This window comes from Scomber scombrus, chromosome 3 (assembly GCF_963691925.1).
Source record: "Scomber scombrus chromosome 3, fScoSco1.1, whole genome shotgun sequence".
Taxonomy (NCBI): Eukaryota; Metazoa; Chordata; class Actinopteri; order Scombriformes; family Scombridae; genus Scomber; species Scomber scombrus.
In genome coordinates, this window is record NC_084972.1 from 23,769,695 (window position 1) to 23,788,419 (window position 18,725).

The window sequence follows — 18,725 nt, forward strand, 5'->3', positions numbered from 1 at the left end:
TTTTTCACATTTGTTCCTTTTGTTCCCTGAGTACCTGCTTCACCTTGAAAATGTTACATAAGACTTGGGGCTCTCAATCATCTACTTGCCATATCAATCCATTGGTCTCCTAACAAAGGAAAATACTTTTTTTTCCACTTTATCGATCAAAGTGCACAGCTACTGAGCAACATCCCTGCAACTGGCAGAGATTCAGCGCCCTCCTCAGGGAAACTGGGCTTGAACTAACATCCCCTGTCTGACGTGCAGTCTCCTGGTGTACCAGCTTGCCCTCTATACTTTCTCAGCAGTTCAGAACAGCAGTGAGTCACTACCGCAACAAGTATATAATTAATTTCATTTTATGGCTTCTTTTGTAAGAGCTGTCTTCACAGACATACACTGTATCTGCCTTAAAGGGTGAGTTCATCCAAACTACAACACAATTTTTGACCTACCTCTAAAAGTGTGTATCCATATACTTTATATAGAGTTATATTTGCTTTTATGTCCCATGTAGTTTATGATTTTGAGGCATCAATCTCTGTCACTTTCCAGAAACAATTTCCCTGCTACTTTGGATAATCCACAGACCTTAAATGGGAACTTTCACACAGGATACTACTTTTAAGCTTTTAGAGGCGGACACCTCAGATTCTCAACACACTGAACCAAAAACATATTACATATTTCATCACTTAATAGAGATAAGAGAGAATATAGTGCTGTAACAATTAGTTGATTTATTGTATTTAGTATATATGAATAAAATATACAAATTAATTTTCTTCATCAATCGTACACTGAACCCCTCTGGATTGTTTACTGCTAGCTGGGACAAAACACATTTAAGAGTGTCACCTTTTTGGAACATTTTCAACATTTTGTCCCTTTTTTGACATTTTATAGATCAATTGATTAATCAGTTGGTCAAGAAAATAAACAACAGATTAATTGATAACGAAAATAATACAATTATCATTAGTTGCAGCATCTACCATTTTCCCCTTTTCATCCAGCGGGGTAAAGACTTTCACTTTACTGTCATCATTATAAATACTCCAATATGTCAATTGTCAATTTGTAATTGTCATTGTTATAGCTCCCGCTGACAATGGGTTGCATACTCAACTGTCTGTGGGTGTTTTTCATACATTTCTGCCTCTCAAGTGGACTATGACTACAGTAATTGTTTTTGTTCATATGTGCACATCAAATGAACTGAACCCTCTCTGCCCCTTTCGATCTTTGTTATGTAATACTTACATTTATAGGGGGTTCTTTTTTATCTTTTAGCCCTTGAGGCTTGTCACATACTGATTTTACACAAGGGAGATCAATAATGGCCAATACAGACATCAAAATGGCCAGTATGTGTGGTTGTGGCTCAGAGGTAGAGCAGGTTGTCCACCAATCGGAAGATCAGAAGTTTAATCCCCGGCTCTTCCAGTCCACATGTCATAGTATTTTTGGGCAAGATACTGAAACCCAAATTACTCCCGAGGGCTGTGCCATCAATTTGTGAATGTGTGTGAGAATGATTATAGAAACTCCTCCTGATGAGCAGGTTGGCACCTTTCATGTCAGCCTATGCCATCAGTGTATGAATGTGTGTGTGAATGGGTGAATGTTGGCATGTAGTGTAAAGCGCTTGATCAGAAGCCTAAAAAGGTGTTTTATAAATGCAGTCCATTTGCCATTGTGGTATCAATTGGGGTTAAGAAAGGAACAGATGTGCTACTTGACATTTACGATGAGGACGGTGAACAAACATATTGTACCTACTGGCAGAGTTTTGAATCTGAAACAGTAAAAAATAGGGGAGTTACTGGAGTATCACTGATGAAATATGATATTAAATGACTTATGCAAGCAATGGTGATTTTTAAAAAGAGAGATGTGCACATATGTCCCCCACTAATTTAAACTTCTTTTAAATTAGTGGGGGTCATAATAACAATTTAGAGTGGGTTGGATGTTATTATTGTGTCATTAAGACATGAACATTACATAAAAGGTACATTTGCACAGCTTGTCCAGCTGTTTTGCTTGTGAATGTCAATTATCAATTCATTATGAAAATCATTTCAGCAGCAGCACAGACAGGTGAACTGCAGCCTCTCAGGTGAGCTCTGATGTCTGAGTCAAAGATCCAGCCATGAGTTTTGGAGTTGAATGAGAAATAATACAAGTAGAAGTTTCTGAATTGATTTAAAGACACCAATCAATAGACTGACAGAAGAACAGAGCTGTAGAATATCAGGTAAGGTTTGAAAGTCTTACAGCAGATAGTTTGGTTTAAACATTTAAAGACAGAGAACTAGTGCACATATGCAGATATTTTGGGGTGTTTGACAAATAATGTTCCCATCAAAGTTAAAACCAAACCTATGCCCTTGGTTCAATCTTCTTTTCTGGTTCAATGTTCTTTTGCCAAAAGAACAAAATGTGAAACCACCCTCAGCTTTTAAATTTGAGCTGTTTTAATTAGCATTTACCCACTAAAGTGAGTCATTTCAGTTAGTGAAATTCTGCAATCCAGCTACAGTGTAGTCAAGAAAAGTTAAATTCCTGCTATCAGTGCTGACTTACAGACTTGTACGTGCTGGCCAGTGTATCTTCCTTCAGTGGCTCCAACTTCGGACTCTAAAACAGGAAGGTAAAAAATATGAGGAGAAGCTTTTGGACCTGTTAAAACATCTGCTTGAGCTAGTTTAGTAATGTCAGGAATATGAGCATAAACTACTGCAATTTGTTTTTTTGTTTTTTTTATCTGTAATCATGAAGAAGAAAATGCTTGTAATCAACTTGCTTATTTTTTTCCCCCCCTGTTAGCAAACAGTAATTTATAAATATGAGGAATACATTTTGTCAACATTTCATATTTTCTGATTTGATTAAAAAGCCATCAGAATTTCTTCATAACATTTTAGTAACAAGCAAAGGTTTCACATATTTTACTGAACTTCTTTTGCATTGCATATGTTTGCAAGGTAAGGTGTAATGTTTGCTATGATAAAGCATCTGCTACTTTTAAAATAAGCAACCAACATAAGTACATCATACCAACAGAGACATTACATAATGATACAAAGCACTGATGACTTGACATGGCTTTGATATTTACAACAGTGTGGTATATGCTGTCAATTTATGTGCTTGCAGGATGCAGGCAAAAATGTGGTACATAAAATTACTCTGCAAAGAAGATGGAGTAAGTATGTGAATCATTGCTGTTGTAGTTATTTTTTGTTCTGTCCTTGTTCTGTAATATATCTGATGTTTTTTATGTGTTGGATTTCATGCTTTTTAAAGACTACTGTGCTTTGACAAAATCTCTATGGGGCAATAAACGTTACAGCCATTCATTCAATATTGCCGTTGTGTTAGCTAGAAATGTGACTGCAGAGAAAATGAATGATCTGATGAAGTCATGATGATCTGATGTGGTCATAACCACAGCAGGGTAAGCAGATTGAAACCATGTAAGTCATAAGACACATTATTATTTTGAAGGATATATGTAGTCTATAAAAGTATGATGTTATTAAATGTGAAATACAGTAAATGTAATAATGCAGAATGAGCTTTCTGTCTTAAAGGTTATAGTGCATGCATGCGTGTGTACAGAGAACATAACCTTTGAGGCAGAAAACTAATTTCTGTTGCATTTGAGAGAGCAAAGGGAGCGATACGGACGAAGTTGTGTGTGATGACAGTGGCAGCACTGAGGTGTGTGGTTGGATATTGAACACAGAACAGAGTCCCCCTGGGTTGACAAAACCAAGACCTGACAAGAGTAAAATGCTTTGAGAAAGACTGAAAGAGGGGGAAGAATGAACATCAAAAGATGGGAATAATAGGAGTTAATCAAGAAAAGAACAGACAGAGAGAGAGAAAGTGAGGTGGAGCAGAAGCTGGAGCAAGAGAGCGTGAAAGAGACTTTGGGACGTCGAAGTGAGAATGGGTCATAGGATACAGAGAGAGAGGTGGGAGAGCAGAGAAGTGCGAGTGAGGTGAGTGTGCTTTGTGTCTGACAGATGCACACATCTACAGAACTCCTTTCAGAAAAACATTGTTTCTCACATGCTGCAAGTGCACCCTTCGGTGTTCTTTTTGATCATGACAAACACTTCAAAATGTGCTTTCTGTCAGTGTAAAGCTGAATATACTGTAAGTTTACAATACACTGTTTAACATGATAGAACCAGTTTAGAAGCAAGGGAGTGAAAATAGACAATAAGTAATTTTCCACATCACTGGTGAAACCATTCAGGCACTAAGCTGAAACTTTGTCCCAGACATAATCATGGAAACACAACATCAACCCCACATTAGTAAAATCCTAAGTAATTTTACGGTTACATAAATGCAGCCTAGCAGGCAGGTTTACATGTATTTCTGTAGAGATGGCTGTCTGTGCTGTTGATGTAACTAAGTTTGTTTACTTCTCATGATTCCTAACCCATCAATACAGCACTAGGTGTTTGTATTTTGCACAGTATCTGTATAATTTAGTTTATTCATCGGTAATTGCATGCTGAAAATGTTTTAAAACGCAAGGTGACAGACAAGACCTGTGACAGCACAGCCATGTTAGTTATTTAGATGTTTCTAATTAAATGAGTCCCATTATCTGCTGATGACTGCTACATTTTTGTATTCATGAGAGGGTTTATGCTTTCATTTCATCTATGATCACCAGGACCAGCATGTCCAAATATTAAAGCTCTGTGCTCACTTGTGTGTAACCTTTGGGATACAAGAGAGATACAAAGATGACTCATATTAATCAAAAAAGTTAGTCTCATCTTATCAGTTGAAATTTAAAGTATGTCACTGAAGTAGCAAGGTGAATATCAAAGCGGAGGCTGTCTCAGAGATACATTGCAGTCAATTTCAAAATATTCACAAACAGCAGTTTCATACCTGACACTCCAGTTTATCCAGGAGCTGCTGCAGCCTGGTGATTTGAGAGCACCAGTTCTCTCCATCCTCTATGTTCACGCCTGGAAACAACACAATGCAAACTCATCAAAATGACCAGAAAACATTAAATATGTAGCCTATTTTTCACTCTAAGTACTGATCCTAACTAGTAAGTACAGGTAGTGCGTACATATGTGCATATGAATGTTTTGGAGTTTGAACATCTCTCAGAGTTTCCTTTCTGTGCTTAATCCTTTGATTGATGTCAGGAGACTATATCAAACAGATGGTTTCCATCAGCTTACAAGGATAAAAAAAAAAAATGCAAAGAGCAGTACAGAAGCAGCTTTATGTTCAATGTGAAAGTGTTTCCTTGTGTAAATTGTAAAAAAAAAATGCATTTAATCTCTTACCACTAAAAACAACAAAGGTGGAAAAAAATCTGAGAAAACAGTATGGTTAACCCAATACAATAAATAATGAAAATCATCTCAGATTCCTTATTGCATGAATAAAAACAGTGTTGAAGAGGCATCTTGTCTATTCCTTTTCATTGTGGGCTCAATATCTGGCATTCAGTTAATGAGGCACAAAGTGATTGTCTCTAGGTGTCTCTAATGTCAATATGATTTTTGTAGGTGAACACTACCCTCAGAGGAATCTTACACTCTAATTATGCACATTACTAATGACAGTGATGGGACTCATCTATGTACACACCACTGAGCACAATTTCCCTTGATGTCTGACAATAGGAGAAACATCTCCTTATTGTTATTCTTTCCTGGGAATGTAATCACATGATCATAATTTAAGAAATGTTGAGTTATAGTATGATATAAATTGACGTAGTATGGGACTTTGACACAATTCTGCATATTTTTAAAGGGTAAAGCTGAGGGCAACAGATGAGATCAAAACATATTGTCTGGCCCATGCAACATCACAGGCACAGTAGTGAAATCTAGTGAAAAATCCTTATGTGTAAAATGTAAATAGATCTGATGAAGATTTAAATAATTAAATTAACTATTGAAAATTTCAAAACAAAAAAATGCTCCTAAATCTGTCACAGTCTTTCTCTTTATCTGCACGACTTATCATTGACTATTTCGGACTTAACAATTATTGAGAAATTTACAGCGTGTGTTAGACCAGAGGAGGAAATACAACAACAAGCCTAATAAATAATATTCAGTGTTTATTGTCCTCATTATTATAATGGAAGAGTGTATCACTCAGAGCAACAGTGTGGCTTTTTGATGTGTTATTAATAGTTAATGGCCAAGAATAGGGATCTAAAGAATAATCTTTATAAAGTAGTGGTAAAAGTAATTGTGAGAAAACTGATAAAGACTGTTGAAAATATAGACAAAGAAACACCAGTTTAATCCTTACTCCTACTAGTTTGAATATGATATATTCCTCTTACCTGTGGTCAGGATGCCAGAGCAGGGATCTGATGGGGACATGCACAGGTTATTATGGATCCTGCGACCACACCGCCTGCCATTCTTCTTTACTGCTGTCAGATCCGGTGCCTTTACCTCTCTCCTGCCATGACAGCAGTAGAGACCCAGGGAGACAAACATCAGAGAGAAAGACAGCAACTGTCAGAGGAGTGTGAAAAAAAAAAAAAAACAGATACTGAAGATATGGCAGATGGAGACAGACAGAGGTATGGTCACACAGGGAATAAGGAAGAGGATATGGAATGAAAGAAGAGGAAAGCGAGAAGATAGGGAGTAGAGGTGCAGAGCAATACACATAGAGAGTAAGGGAGATAAGAAAGGAGAGATGCATTAATAATGGATTTAAATCAGAAACTGTCTGATGTGTATGTGTGTGTGTGTGTGTGCATGCATGCGTGTGAGAGAGAGAGAGAGAGAAGTTACTGGTTCAGAGACACAAGAAGCAGAGATAAATAGAAAGTGTCCAGAATAGAGGTGAAAAACACTAAGTGAAGGGCCTGTTACACACCACTGCTTATTAACCCACAGGCTGGGTGTTAAGAAGGACCTACACTTGCACTTAGACACTCACTCACACATACACATACACATACACGTGCACACACACACACACACACACACACACACACACACACACACACACACACACACACACACACACACCCACACACACACCCACACACATACACGCATACACACACACACATGCACATGCACAAACACACACAACACTGTAGTGGGAAGGAAATGTTTACTGTATGTAAATGTAGAGTGTCAAGGACAAGACGTCAAACACTGAGAGTGTGACACTTGAGACACACACTCACAGTGCGTGTGTATGCATACTTTGATTTTGTGTGTGTATGTGTGTGTGTGTGTGTGTGTGTGTGTGTGTGTGTGTGTATGTGTCTGTGCCTCTGAATGCCGGTGCACATTTGTTTGTTCTTGTTAGTGTGTGTCTCTCTCTCGCTCCTATTGTTGTGTCTGAGTGTGTCTGAGTGTGCACGTTGTGTGTGTGCATGTGTGTGCAGCGACACGCTGACAGCGCAGAGGGAGCGCATTGCTAGGAGGTTCTCATGCTGAGAACAGCCTGGAACCCAAAGGCCACTGCAACAGCCGTAAATCCACTGCAGGGATGCAAAGGAGAGAGAAATAAACTGCTTGTTGCCAACTCAATATTCCTGTAATTCTGATGCTCCCAACACTCACATACTCTTCTCTCTCTCTGTAATCTATATATGCTTGAAGAGTTCAATCTATCTACTTTCTGTGCTTTTCTGTCATGCATTTACTTTCATATTCATCTGCCTTCTCCTGCCTTCCTCCATGACTCACTTGCTCTGTATTTCAATGCCATCCTTATCATCCTTTCTCCTTCTGCCTCCCTTGGTCCCCTCTCAATAATTCACCTTGGCTATAATCGCTCCATTATTTCCAATAATACCAGTGTGGTGCCCAGTGTGTCAGAGCTCTGCTGACACATGCAGTGCAACAGACAACCCAGCTGCCAGTTGTGCTACTAAATTGGGTAGCAACACAAAGGAGGATGACTATCTTTGATTTAAAATTGACAATCATTTTGAAAGAAATTTGTCACGATGTTGACCTGTGGTGGGACAGATTTCTACTCATTAAATGCCATTGATAGATTATTTTTGAATATCTTCTGCATTTAGTTTTTTAAATAAGTGATGTGGGAGGCTGTGCTGAGATTTTTGATGTACTACAAAGTGTAAAGAAAACTGTAAAATACAAGTTTTGCATAAAAAAAAATAGTAATCAGTTGATCCATTTCACACAGTGGCTCATACACAGTGCTTCACCAAATCCCAAACTGGTGACAGCTATTTCAATCTGTTTTTATTCCTTGTCCTCCATTTACATTTAATGAAAGCGTTAGGCTCTTTGACAGAAAACATTGAATACAAAGCAGCCTGCCTATTATTGAGGCAACTGTTTGAACTATTGTGAGAATGTAGCACATAAAAAGCTTTGTGTTTAAAAGGCATACCTTGAAAGAAAAGGCTTGTGACGTAGAACTCATTAGTTGAATTCCTTCACTGCTTTAACCAATGTGACAGCATTTTCATTTTTATTAGCATAAAGTTAGTGCTGATAATGTAATGTTGGATTCCCTTCCTGTAGCAGTGACTGTAATACTAACTAGCAGAATATAGTGCAGTGCTGTATGTTAAAATTACTATTTTGCTTTGAAGATTGTTGTCTGGCCAGGGTAAGGACGAATATGCCCTGAAGTCGTATACAGTGAGCTGTGCAACTGATTGACAGTTTTCTCCACCAGCACTCAGCATCACTCATTGGGTTTCATTGGTGTCTGTCTCCAATTTTCAGCCTGGCACTGTGTTGTGTATTGTCAGTTACATACTATACTGCATTGTACTGTGAAATCTGTATATATTGTGGCATTTCCTCTGTGGTCAATCATTTTCATATATATATCTATATCCTCATACATGAATGAAAACATAAGAAGTTTCATTGTGTAGCTTACATGCTCAATCAAACCTTCAGTATGCTTTACTGCTGAAAATGTCTTGATTCATTGTAGCTTTAAAAAAGGTAGAATAACTTGCAAAGAAAGCTGGAAAACTTTGATATAAAAAGCATGCAGCGTCGACTTCATTCTATGACTGCGCTTAAAGGGAAAAGCATGAACCCATATGAACCTTTTCTATTCTGCTGCCCTTTTGGTTTAAGTTTAGTTTGGGCAAAGTGCTGTTTAGGATTAATGAAAGATCATTGACATAGATTTGACATGGTTGATGAGTTGTGTTTAAGTTGAAGCAACTAAAACACTTTATAGGGATACTATAGTCATGGTTAAGGTTATGAAAACATTAACGATACAGTTAAAAGCAACCAAATTTAACTGTTGATAAGAAAGATAGTTTTGCTGTACAATAACAACATTACACTAATAAAGATCATCTTTGTCCTGATACATGATTGTAACATACTGAGTGAGTACTTTCCATGCCCATAGAATGGTATAAAATAGTGTGCTGAAGTGAAGTGTTGCTGCTGGTACTAACGGGGCAGGGCTGCTCTGCTCCTCCACAGCTTCCATGGCACACTGCAGCGACCTCTGCAGAGACAGCAGCTGACTGGACGTCTCTCGCAGCATGAACCGGGTGACAAACTGACCCAACACACTGGAACCCTGGTACTCCTGAGAGAAAGATAGAGTAACAGACAGACATAGAGATCACAAAATGATAATACAGAAGCAACAAGAAAATGTAAGTATCTCCAAGACAGGACAAGCTGCACAGAGCTGGATAAAAAAAGATGCTTTGACAACTTCTCCAAAACAACTACATACACATGTGTGATGGCTGCAATTAAATAGGCTAATTCATTTGCTCAATACATACATTATTCAAAACTGCATATCAAATTTCCGAGGTGGAGGAACTTTAATAGGAGACATAATTGCTCCTCCAGTCCCCAAACATAAATTTGATTCCATTCTTAAGGGAGTGTTGTTAACGCAGTGTGGTACTGAAGTAACAGTGCAGTAGCTCTTTGTCAGAGCTTACGATGACAACTAGCCTCTACTGAAAATGCATCATGGGATTAGCAGTCTGGAGCACGGTGTGACAGACCAAAGCTACTAACTGGTGATTGCGCATCTCTCTATGGATTTCCCCACTCCGACAGCTTTAAAGAGGAGCCAGAACAGAGGAGTGAGGTGATCTAATTAAGACAGGATGCATAATTACTCGGAAATACATCTTCTCTCCTCTTCTAGTTGAACAAGCATCGCTGTTTTCTGTTCAATTACAATTAAAATCTCTGATTCGAGGTTGTTACCTCCAACAGTCCTGAGGCAATTTTACCATATTATTTTGTCTGCTTCAGTTATATAATGGGATGACAGGGAATCAAAAAGTTAGCTTGTGGGAAATGGGTGCACATACATTTTTTTTTGTGTGAAATATACTGGAACATTTGGAATAGCAAGTGAATAGTTTCCTGCAGTAGTGATAAGATTCATTAGACTGTCAGACTACTGAGCAGACACATCTCCAAAATGAGCAAAAGCTCAAAGAGAAATCAATTTTTATGAATATCTCACACTCTGGACTAACTCTGACAGTTCTTTATCCTTTTAAGTCAAGATCAGAATCTTAAAGGAATAGTTGACATTTTGGCAGATACAATTACTTGTTTTCTTGCTGAGTGTTAGATGAGAAGGTTATCACTATCTCTGGTCTGTGTGGTAACTAGTCTCAGCCTCTTACCTTAGCTTAACCCAAAGACTGCAAACTGCAACTAGCCTAGCTGTTCCCACAACAAACAGAACCTGCCAGTACCTCTAAAGATCACTAATTAACATATTGTTTATTTACATACATATGAGATATAAACATGCTAATTAGTGAGCTTTAAAGATGCTTTGGACAGAGTGAGGCGAGCTGTTTCACCCTATTCCTTTAGCTGTTGGTGGTAGATTGAGAAGAAAGCAAATTAACACAATTTCAAAAACTATTCCTTAAGGATCAAGCATAATATAATGGTAAGTAATGGAAATGTATGTGGCTGAAGTGTTTTAAGTTAACTCATAAGTGTTGAGAGACTCAGCGCAGCACGGGCTCCATCTGTGCAGGACAGTGTTTCCTTGCATCAGCATGACTCAGCACTAAACAAAACACAAACCTCTGATGTTTTTGTGTGTGTCTGTGTTTAACACCTTCTTTTCACTCAGCATCAGTTTTAGTACTGTAAAAGTCACTTTAACTAAGTGGTTTACAACATAACTTTAAGAGCAAAAAATACAGGATGTTCTCAATGAAATCTTACCTCTTTAGTTTTATCCATCGCCTTTAAAATGGCAATATTCAGGCTCTCCAAAGATGAAAGAACATTGAGATATTCCCCCAGGTGCTGAGAAAAATAATCTACAGGAGAAAGGAAACAGCTGTCAGTGTCATTACAATGTCAAAGCAATCAAACGTTTTCTTTGAGTCTTGAAATGCTGAGAAAAATGTTTTTTATGTTGCATGACAAATTCCAATCAGTCAGAATATCTTGGAAATGGGTAAAAAATATCCAAGTTTAGTTTAGACATTATTATTGGAGTTGGAGATATGTGATGTACACATGCCCATATGTCAGTAACACTCACTGTATGATATTGATGCTGTGTTAATTTTAACGACCTAATGTTATTAACAGATTCTTGTGTACTTGTGTACAGTTCGTGACGTGAGAGAAGCTGTGATTAATTTGATACCAGATATAGAAAAAAGATAAACAGGGATTCTTTTTGTAATAAATGATGAAGTTCACATGAACTGAGAAAGTGCTCTAACTTTTTAATGAATCAATGTAAGAGGCTGCATGGGGAAAGTTAATCTGTTCCTTTTGTAATGCCACATCACTCTATTCTTAACTAAAACTTACTTCATAATTAAAAACTTAATCACTATAACCGTAGAGTGCACTCAATATGACACAAAGGTACGCAACAACTGGGGTTAATGGGTCAGCAGCACCTTTTACACTCCCTTTGCTTCCATTCACTTAAGTTGTACAACTGATTTTTACACCAGCATCAATCTGAAACTCCAAAAAACAGCAAAACACAGTGACTGATACATGGTCAGTGAACTAAATCTGAGATAAAAGGAACATTCTGTCATGAAAAATAGTCAACTTATCTACGTCAGATGGAAGATGCCATTCCCATTCAATAAATAATGCAAATGTTTTATTCTGGGTACTACTGGTATTTACAGGTCTCTGCCCCATTTCTTCACTTATTCAGGCCGTCTGGTGCACACAAACACACATACATGCATGCATAGGCGCTGACTTTTGTTTTTGCCCGTGGGTGCTCGCGGTTCCCAACTGGGGGTCGCGACCCATAAATTGCATAATAACGTTTCATATAGTCCTATTTATTTTCCCTGTGCATATCGCATCAATATTTTACAATAAAATAACCTATTTAAATTTAAATCGAAAATGGAATTACACGGCAAACGCTTGACGCGACACAACCGATGGCACTTATGACCAAAACTATTTCCCGGGATGAAAACACGGTAAAGCAGTCAAGCTGAGCTTTGTAATATGACAAATCAATCTGTAGCCAGCCTAGTACATGTGTTGTAGTGTGGTAATATCACTTTGCTAAAAGATCTAGCCTACATTTTATCAAGGGTGGTGCTTTTATCCCTGCATTGAGTTTGGATAGGCTGCTAACGGGTGGGTGCGCGCGCCATCTCCATTGGCACTTTTAATCTGACTCCCCTCCTCCAAATTTTCGACACTCAAAGGTTTCAGACATCATGAAAATATTTCTATTAACTGGTTTAGAGTTAGGCTAAAATAATTTCCAGGACAATAAAAGAAACGCTTATTTGATGCCTGAGCGAACAGAACGCACAGAGGCGAAACGTTGTTCGCTCTGAATAAAGGAGCGTAAAGTCAAACAAGTGCTTTCCATTTGAAACGTTTATTTACCTCTTATTGCAAGGCGAGTAGCCTAACTTTGGCACTGTCAACGTGAGTCCTAGGCATTGCATTTTTTTTAACTGAGTAGCTTAATTTATTTAGCTGAGTAACCATGAAGTTGTATCAGGAAATTCAACAGGTAAAACAACAGGCTGATACTGAACGCTGGTTGATTGCAATCAAACAAGTTAAACACAATCACATTGCCCAAGATAACTGATTCCATTCATAAACTAGGCTAAATCAGTTGATTTAGACAGGTCTTGCTACTGGTTGTAGCCTATAACAGATTTAAACATGAGTGCGTTTGAAACGCTTCACAAAAATAGCCTATCTTTAACAGATGAGATGACAATAAAATAAAATAAATCAAGAGTGAAAATCATTAGGCTACATTACATTATCATAGCCTACATTTCATTGCATTCGTGAGACGCTTTATAACCAAAAATTAGAAGTAATTAGAAGCTATATTATAAATATTTAAACATTTCTTTGATGGAAATAAAGTAAATATGCCTAAAATGAACCTCAGAATTCATCTCAAAACACAACATTACAAATATAATGCTTGTTTGTATGGATTGTGCTCCTTTATTAAGTAAATGACTACACTTCTCTGCGCACCGTTATGCAAACATATTTTAAATAGAGCGCTATATATCCCAATCGGACGTCTATAATAAGTGTAAGTAGGAACAACGGTAGGAGTTACAGTGTTTTAACAGAGAAACCGCTAGTCTCGTCCGAAGTACGTGTTTGATTAAAAAAAAATGTCAGCTGGATCCCGTGGGTTCTCATGAATTCCCGTGGGTGCCCGGGCCCCGGAGCACCCACGGTTTCGGCGCCTATGCATGCATGCATGCACACATACAAAAACACATTTTAAGATGATTTAAAAAAAAGTTTCACAGAAATGGATGTACTGTGACATATTAAATCAGACAAAGCATTCTCCCACCAACCTGATAGCTTGTCAGTGTCCAGATTGCTGCAAGCCAGAGCATAAGAGATGGTAAAAGGAGACTAACTGAGAAAGTTAATTAGAGAAATGAAATGTGCTGCACTTCATTCCTGCTAGAGGGATTGCAGGGCTCTGAACTTGTGATTATTACACTGGTGTTATTGTAAAACAATACAAATCTTGTAAAACTTGTGTTGGTGCAGCCTAAAATGACCATATCTGCAATTGCCAGTCAATTTGAGTATTATAATGTAGCCTTCTGGTTAGAAATACATGTTAGTTCAGTTTTAGTGCTTTAACTTGCTCCGCTGCTGTAAAAAACACTCAAATCAATACTTCTTTGTTTACCAGTCATGGCAGAAATGATTCGTTTGCAGGCAAATTTGTTCTCAGTATCATAGCTTGATAAAAGCATTACTTTATGAACAGTTCCCCTGTTGCTTTAATGGCCTTTTACAGGTCATTTTCGCTGTCAGATGGGGACCATAAGTGAAGCTGGTTAATGGCTTGTATTATTCAAAAGCTCAAACAGAATCTACAGGCCAAACAATCCATGTTTTATTTTCAGTCGCTGTTGTAAATTTCCATTTTGATTGTGACAAATCCACACACATCTCTGTTGTAGGAGGTTACAACAATTACAGATGAGATTTGTTTCCCTTTGTTTTCAGTTGAAAAGAAGCTTTCTCTATGTTACGTTACTATAAGCATCGTCATCAAAGCCTGTGCAGGTTTTGGAAATGCTTTTGTTCCAGTCTTGATGTTGTTGAGCTAACAGTGTTGTTATTCCAAACGAGAAAAGGCCTTTAATTAGATATCAGAGCTTAGTTCATGCCAAGTGCCTCAGAGCTTGGAGCTTGGTTAGAGAGGGTCTGAAGGCTACTGTGACAGTGCTGGCCTAGCAGCATGTCCAAAGTCAATTTATCACACAGTGATGGAGGAAGTAGCAACACAGCAGAAAACATGCCACGTTCAAACACCACGCTCACTCTAATTGGTTAGGTACAAAAACAAAACCTTTTAAATGGCTTGTGAAACTACATATTAAATATCAAATTAATTATTTCACCAGAGCTGATACATATGGTTCAACAGCTAAGTTAAAAAGCCTTGCTTAGCCTTCAATTGTTGGTACAAAGTAGAACGTGTATATATTAAGAGGGGATATAAATAGCTGAATATAAATATCTAATCTGCCAAAGACAATAAAGGCAACCGGCTTTAGTAAAAGAATGAAAAGTAAAACCATTTAATATACCACAACAAGGGGGGAATGTTTTTTTGTTTTTTTTCTTCTGCGGCTCTCCGGAGAGTTAAGTATTCTCTGCAGACCAGTGATTTCAGCAGCAACCCTGAGGCTGATTTCTTTGATTGCAATTTCAGCAGAGTAGGTATTGAAGTGGCTGGTGTCCAAGGGAAGGGGGTAAACATTAATTCGGCCTGCTTGAGTTTGGATGCTGGGCTTATTTTTTACTGAAGACCTCTCTCCAACTGTGAGGCATTTAGCCTGTAACTGATGACTTGAAAGGAACACATTAACTGTGCCTTAAAGCTCCAAACACTTGCTGTTGAGTCTTTCTTCTGTGTCTTTCATACAATAATAACTTGAACACTATTTCAAATTAATGTAGCACATGAAGATTAAATATTATTTGGTCATTTTTCAGTGTGATGGTTAGACTAAAATCCAGGATAAAAAAACTCACTTATTCTGTTGGCCATCTATGGAGTAGAAAAGCTCCTGTAACTCCTCAGTAGTCAGGATACCATCCGCGAAGTAAGTGTTGAACTCTTCAAATGACAGCTTGCCATCATCTAAAACAGAGTAAAAAACATTACAAAAGAGAAAACAATTGCATAATTACATAGTGTGTTGGCTCTTATGAAATCATAAGGATTATTCAATCAAAGTTTTGCTATGAGTATCATTTTCAGAGAATTCAAGACAGATCAAGACTAAATATTAACAAACACATTAGGATAAATACATTACAAACAGTTATTCTTTCAACATAATTTTGTCTGAATCAAGACTCTCAAACCTGTTATACTGTATATTCCTTTTTCATCACTCAGAAAACGATGGATACATATGCAACGGTACCATCTGGTCTTGTATGAACTTCATACTGAGCAAACAAACATTTTGGGCTCAAATGTGTGTATCTATAAAAAATATACACAATAAATTCTTTCATTTTAAATTAAAATGATTACACTGCATTAAAGAGATAACATTTATATTTAATAGCATCAAACTATGTTGCTTGTCGACTATTAATACTCTAGAAACATCATTTATGTAATTTAAAATAATATAATAATATCATATTGTGAGATTAGTTCTCTTGTGTTTACACCCCTTTATCTATTTCTGGTGTGTCAGTGCACTAATATAACTGATGAGCACCATCTCAATGAACATTATTCTGGTTCCTTACTGGTTTGTTCTTATTTCCACTCTTATTATCAATTAATCTGTCACTAATCTAATTGTCTAATAACATTGTGCATCACAATTTCCCAGAGTCCAAATATTTGTTTTGTTCAACCAACAGTCCAAAAGCCAAACATATTCAATTAAAATTAAAAACGCAGCAAATTGTCACATTTAACAAGGTAGAAACGTTTTATTAATTGATTGTTGATAACACATTTTCTTACTACAAAGTCATTTATCACAGACAATTCTGATTTGTAGCTTGCAATCAAAAGCATAAAAGTCATGTTTTAATTAAACAATTGTCAGATGTTTAAAGAGGAATAACATAATGTATAATTTAATGTGGTAATGTGAATGTATATAAAATCTTGAAAGATAAAAATACTTGCTGCATATATTGAGGAAGTATTCCACAAAGTATAAGAAGAAGAAATTACAGACTATCAGCAGTCTGGACCTCTACTCAGTTTACTGTGAACACAGCTTGTTGTGATAGACAATACGCAGAAAAATCAATAGCACAAGATAAATAGCTCGATCGTCAACTGTGAAGAAACGTTCCTTCATGAGCCTACCATCAATCTGTCTACTGGCACCAATCCTACAGATCAGTCAGCAGTTAGCCTGCCATAGAGAAACTGCTAGATGCTTTAATCCTCATAAAGAAGTCCACACCAACAGATAGATTGGGTTCTATGGAAAACATTTCAGAGACATGACAGACACTCAAGCAATCAGAAGTATATTGGAGGGAGTTGGTTACAGGTAATGTGATCCAACGACAGAGCAGAGCTATCAGACTGAGCCGAAATGGGCAAAAAAAACAAATGAGTGATCTGTGAAGAATTAGTTGAATCAGACAAACAGACTGGTATTGTTATAGAGGGTCAGACTGCTACTGAGGCAAACAATAACTATCCAGCCATGTCATTACAGCACCCATCAGGGAGCTATCATCCCTCATTTTTATTTGGCTTTAGTTTTAAACCTTCTGAGGGCAGGATGACTGCTGGCTTCGCAACCCACTGAGTAATCTGCCAAAATAATGACCCGCGTCTAGACAAAAGACAAGGTAAAATAAGAGCAATTTAATATGCCATGGAGTTCCAGTTGGCTGACTCAGCAAAGCCGAAAAAACTCAAGGGCAAGCTTGAAGACCATCTGTTCAACTGGAGCCTCTTTGACACTGGCCATCATTACCTCTGAGCAGAATGTCTAATGTGCTGGCTGGGACAATGTGTGGCTCACTTTCCCTCTTTTTCAGACGGTCTTTACATCTGCGTCTCTCTCCTCCACTCAGAAATCTAAATGATAACAAGATTTTCAACATCTTTTGTGATTTAAGGAAAAAATGGTTTCAGGCACCGGGTTGTGCCTCTGCTTATCTATCTGGGATAAAGTAAAACTTTAAAAGAATTGCATCATTACAGACATTAAAGAATGGAAAAAGACATTTCTAAAGGAAACTAATCTGTGTTATCTACACCTCGGGGCAGATCAATCTGTGTCTGTGAACTTGCATCACTCTCTACCACAGCTATCTGTAAAGCTATAATGTCACTGGGATGTGAAATCAGAAAGTTTCAGTTTTTTTGCTCTGTCATTGCTAACAGGTATGCAATATAAAAAAAATATAGTGCATCATTCATGTTCTATTGAACAGGTGCAATTTTATATTTTAGTTCAGTTTAGTTTAGTGTTTTAATCTTAGCTTACATAAAGTATTTGTGCATGCTGGAGCATTTTGATCCCCTTTAGTATAGTTTATGCAATTTTACTTATATATTTCGATGCCATCTGTAGTTAGTTGGTGGATGAGATCATCCCCTCCAAACACACATGTCCTTGTCTTCTCTCACAGTGTTATGTTTGGAAAGCCTCCTATATTTGGGGTGCCAAACCACACAGACAGGAGTTATGCTCCGAAGTGACACTCATGATGCTTTTTGATGGACTAATGATTGTTACTGGCGGTTTCCTCTATCAACTATGACAGTTCTGGGTTAAATGTCTTCTTCATGAAAGACTTTGTTGCATGTAAGATGGCTAATATGTAGAATTGTTGTTACTCTGCACCTCTATGCAGATTGTGTTTCCTTTTACTTTTCAGTGACTAAGGCTATGAAAGGTTTTAATTCCCACTTCGGAATTTTTCAATTTACATCTATTTTTAAATGTGAGCCGTAACTAATCACTGCCTGCAAAATATCATTCTTGTTCACATAAATAAATGAATAAAACCCAGTCTCCAAGATGAGTCCAAATGGCATCTGAAAAGGGGACAAACAAGACAAATCTAAAAATGTAAGTTGGGGTAAGGACCTGGCAAATTAGATGATATTTGATTCTCGTCAGATTTATGTTTCCACATAAAATGTGGCCCAAAACATCTTTGGAAATATCAAATCACATGCATCCTGCTTTTAATCTCTCTGAGGCCCTCAGCTGATGCTGC

The 18,725-nt window shown here is 37.4% G+C and overlaps 1 protein-coding gene across 1 annotated transcript in view; it reads right to left on the reverse strand.

Annotated features, from left to right (window-relative positions):
• necab3 (N-terminal EF-hand calcium binding protein 3) overlaps positions 1-18,725 on the reverse strand; it is a 36,784-nt gene that overhangs the window by 5,800 nt on the left and 12,259 nt on the right. Inside the window, exons 3-10 of the mRNA XM_062415554.1 lie at positions 15,534-15,642; positions 13,829-13,854; positions 11,205-11,302; positions 9,434-9,570; positions 6,341-6,462; positions 4,909-4,988; positions 2,572-2,625; positions 35-37 (exon numbers count right to left, since the gene is read on the reverse strand). Coding sequence (XP_062271538.1) covers positions 35-37; positions 2,572-2,625; positions 4,909-4,988; positions 6,341-6,462; positions 9,434-9,570; positions 11,205-11,302; positions 13,829-13,854; positions 15,534-15,642 — 629 coding nt within the window. The remainder of the gene's footprint in view (positions 1-34; positions 38-2,571; positions 2,626-4,908; positions 4,989-6,340; positions 6,463-9,433; positions 9,571-11,204; positions 11,303-13,828; positions 13,855-15,533; positions 15,643-18,725) is intronic.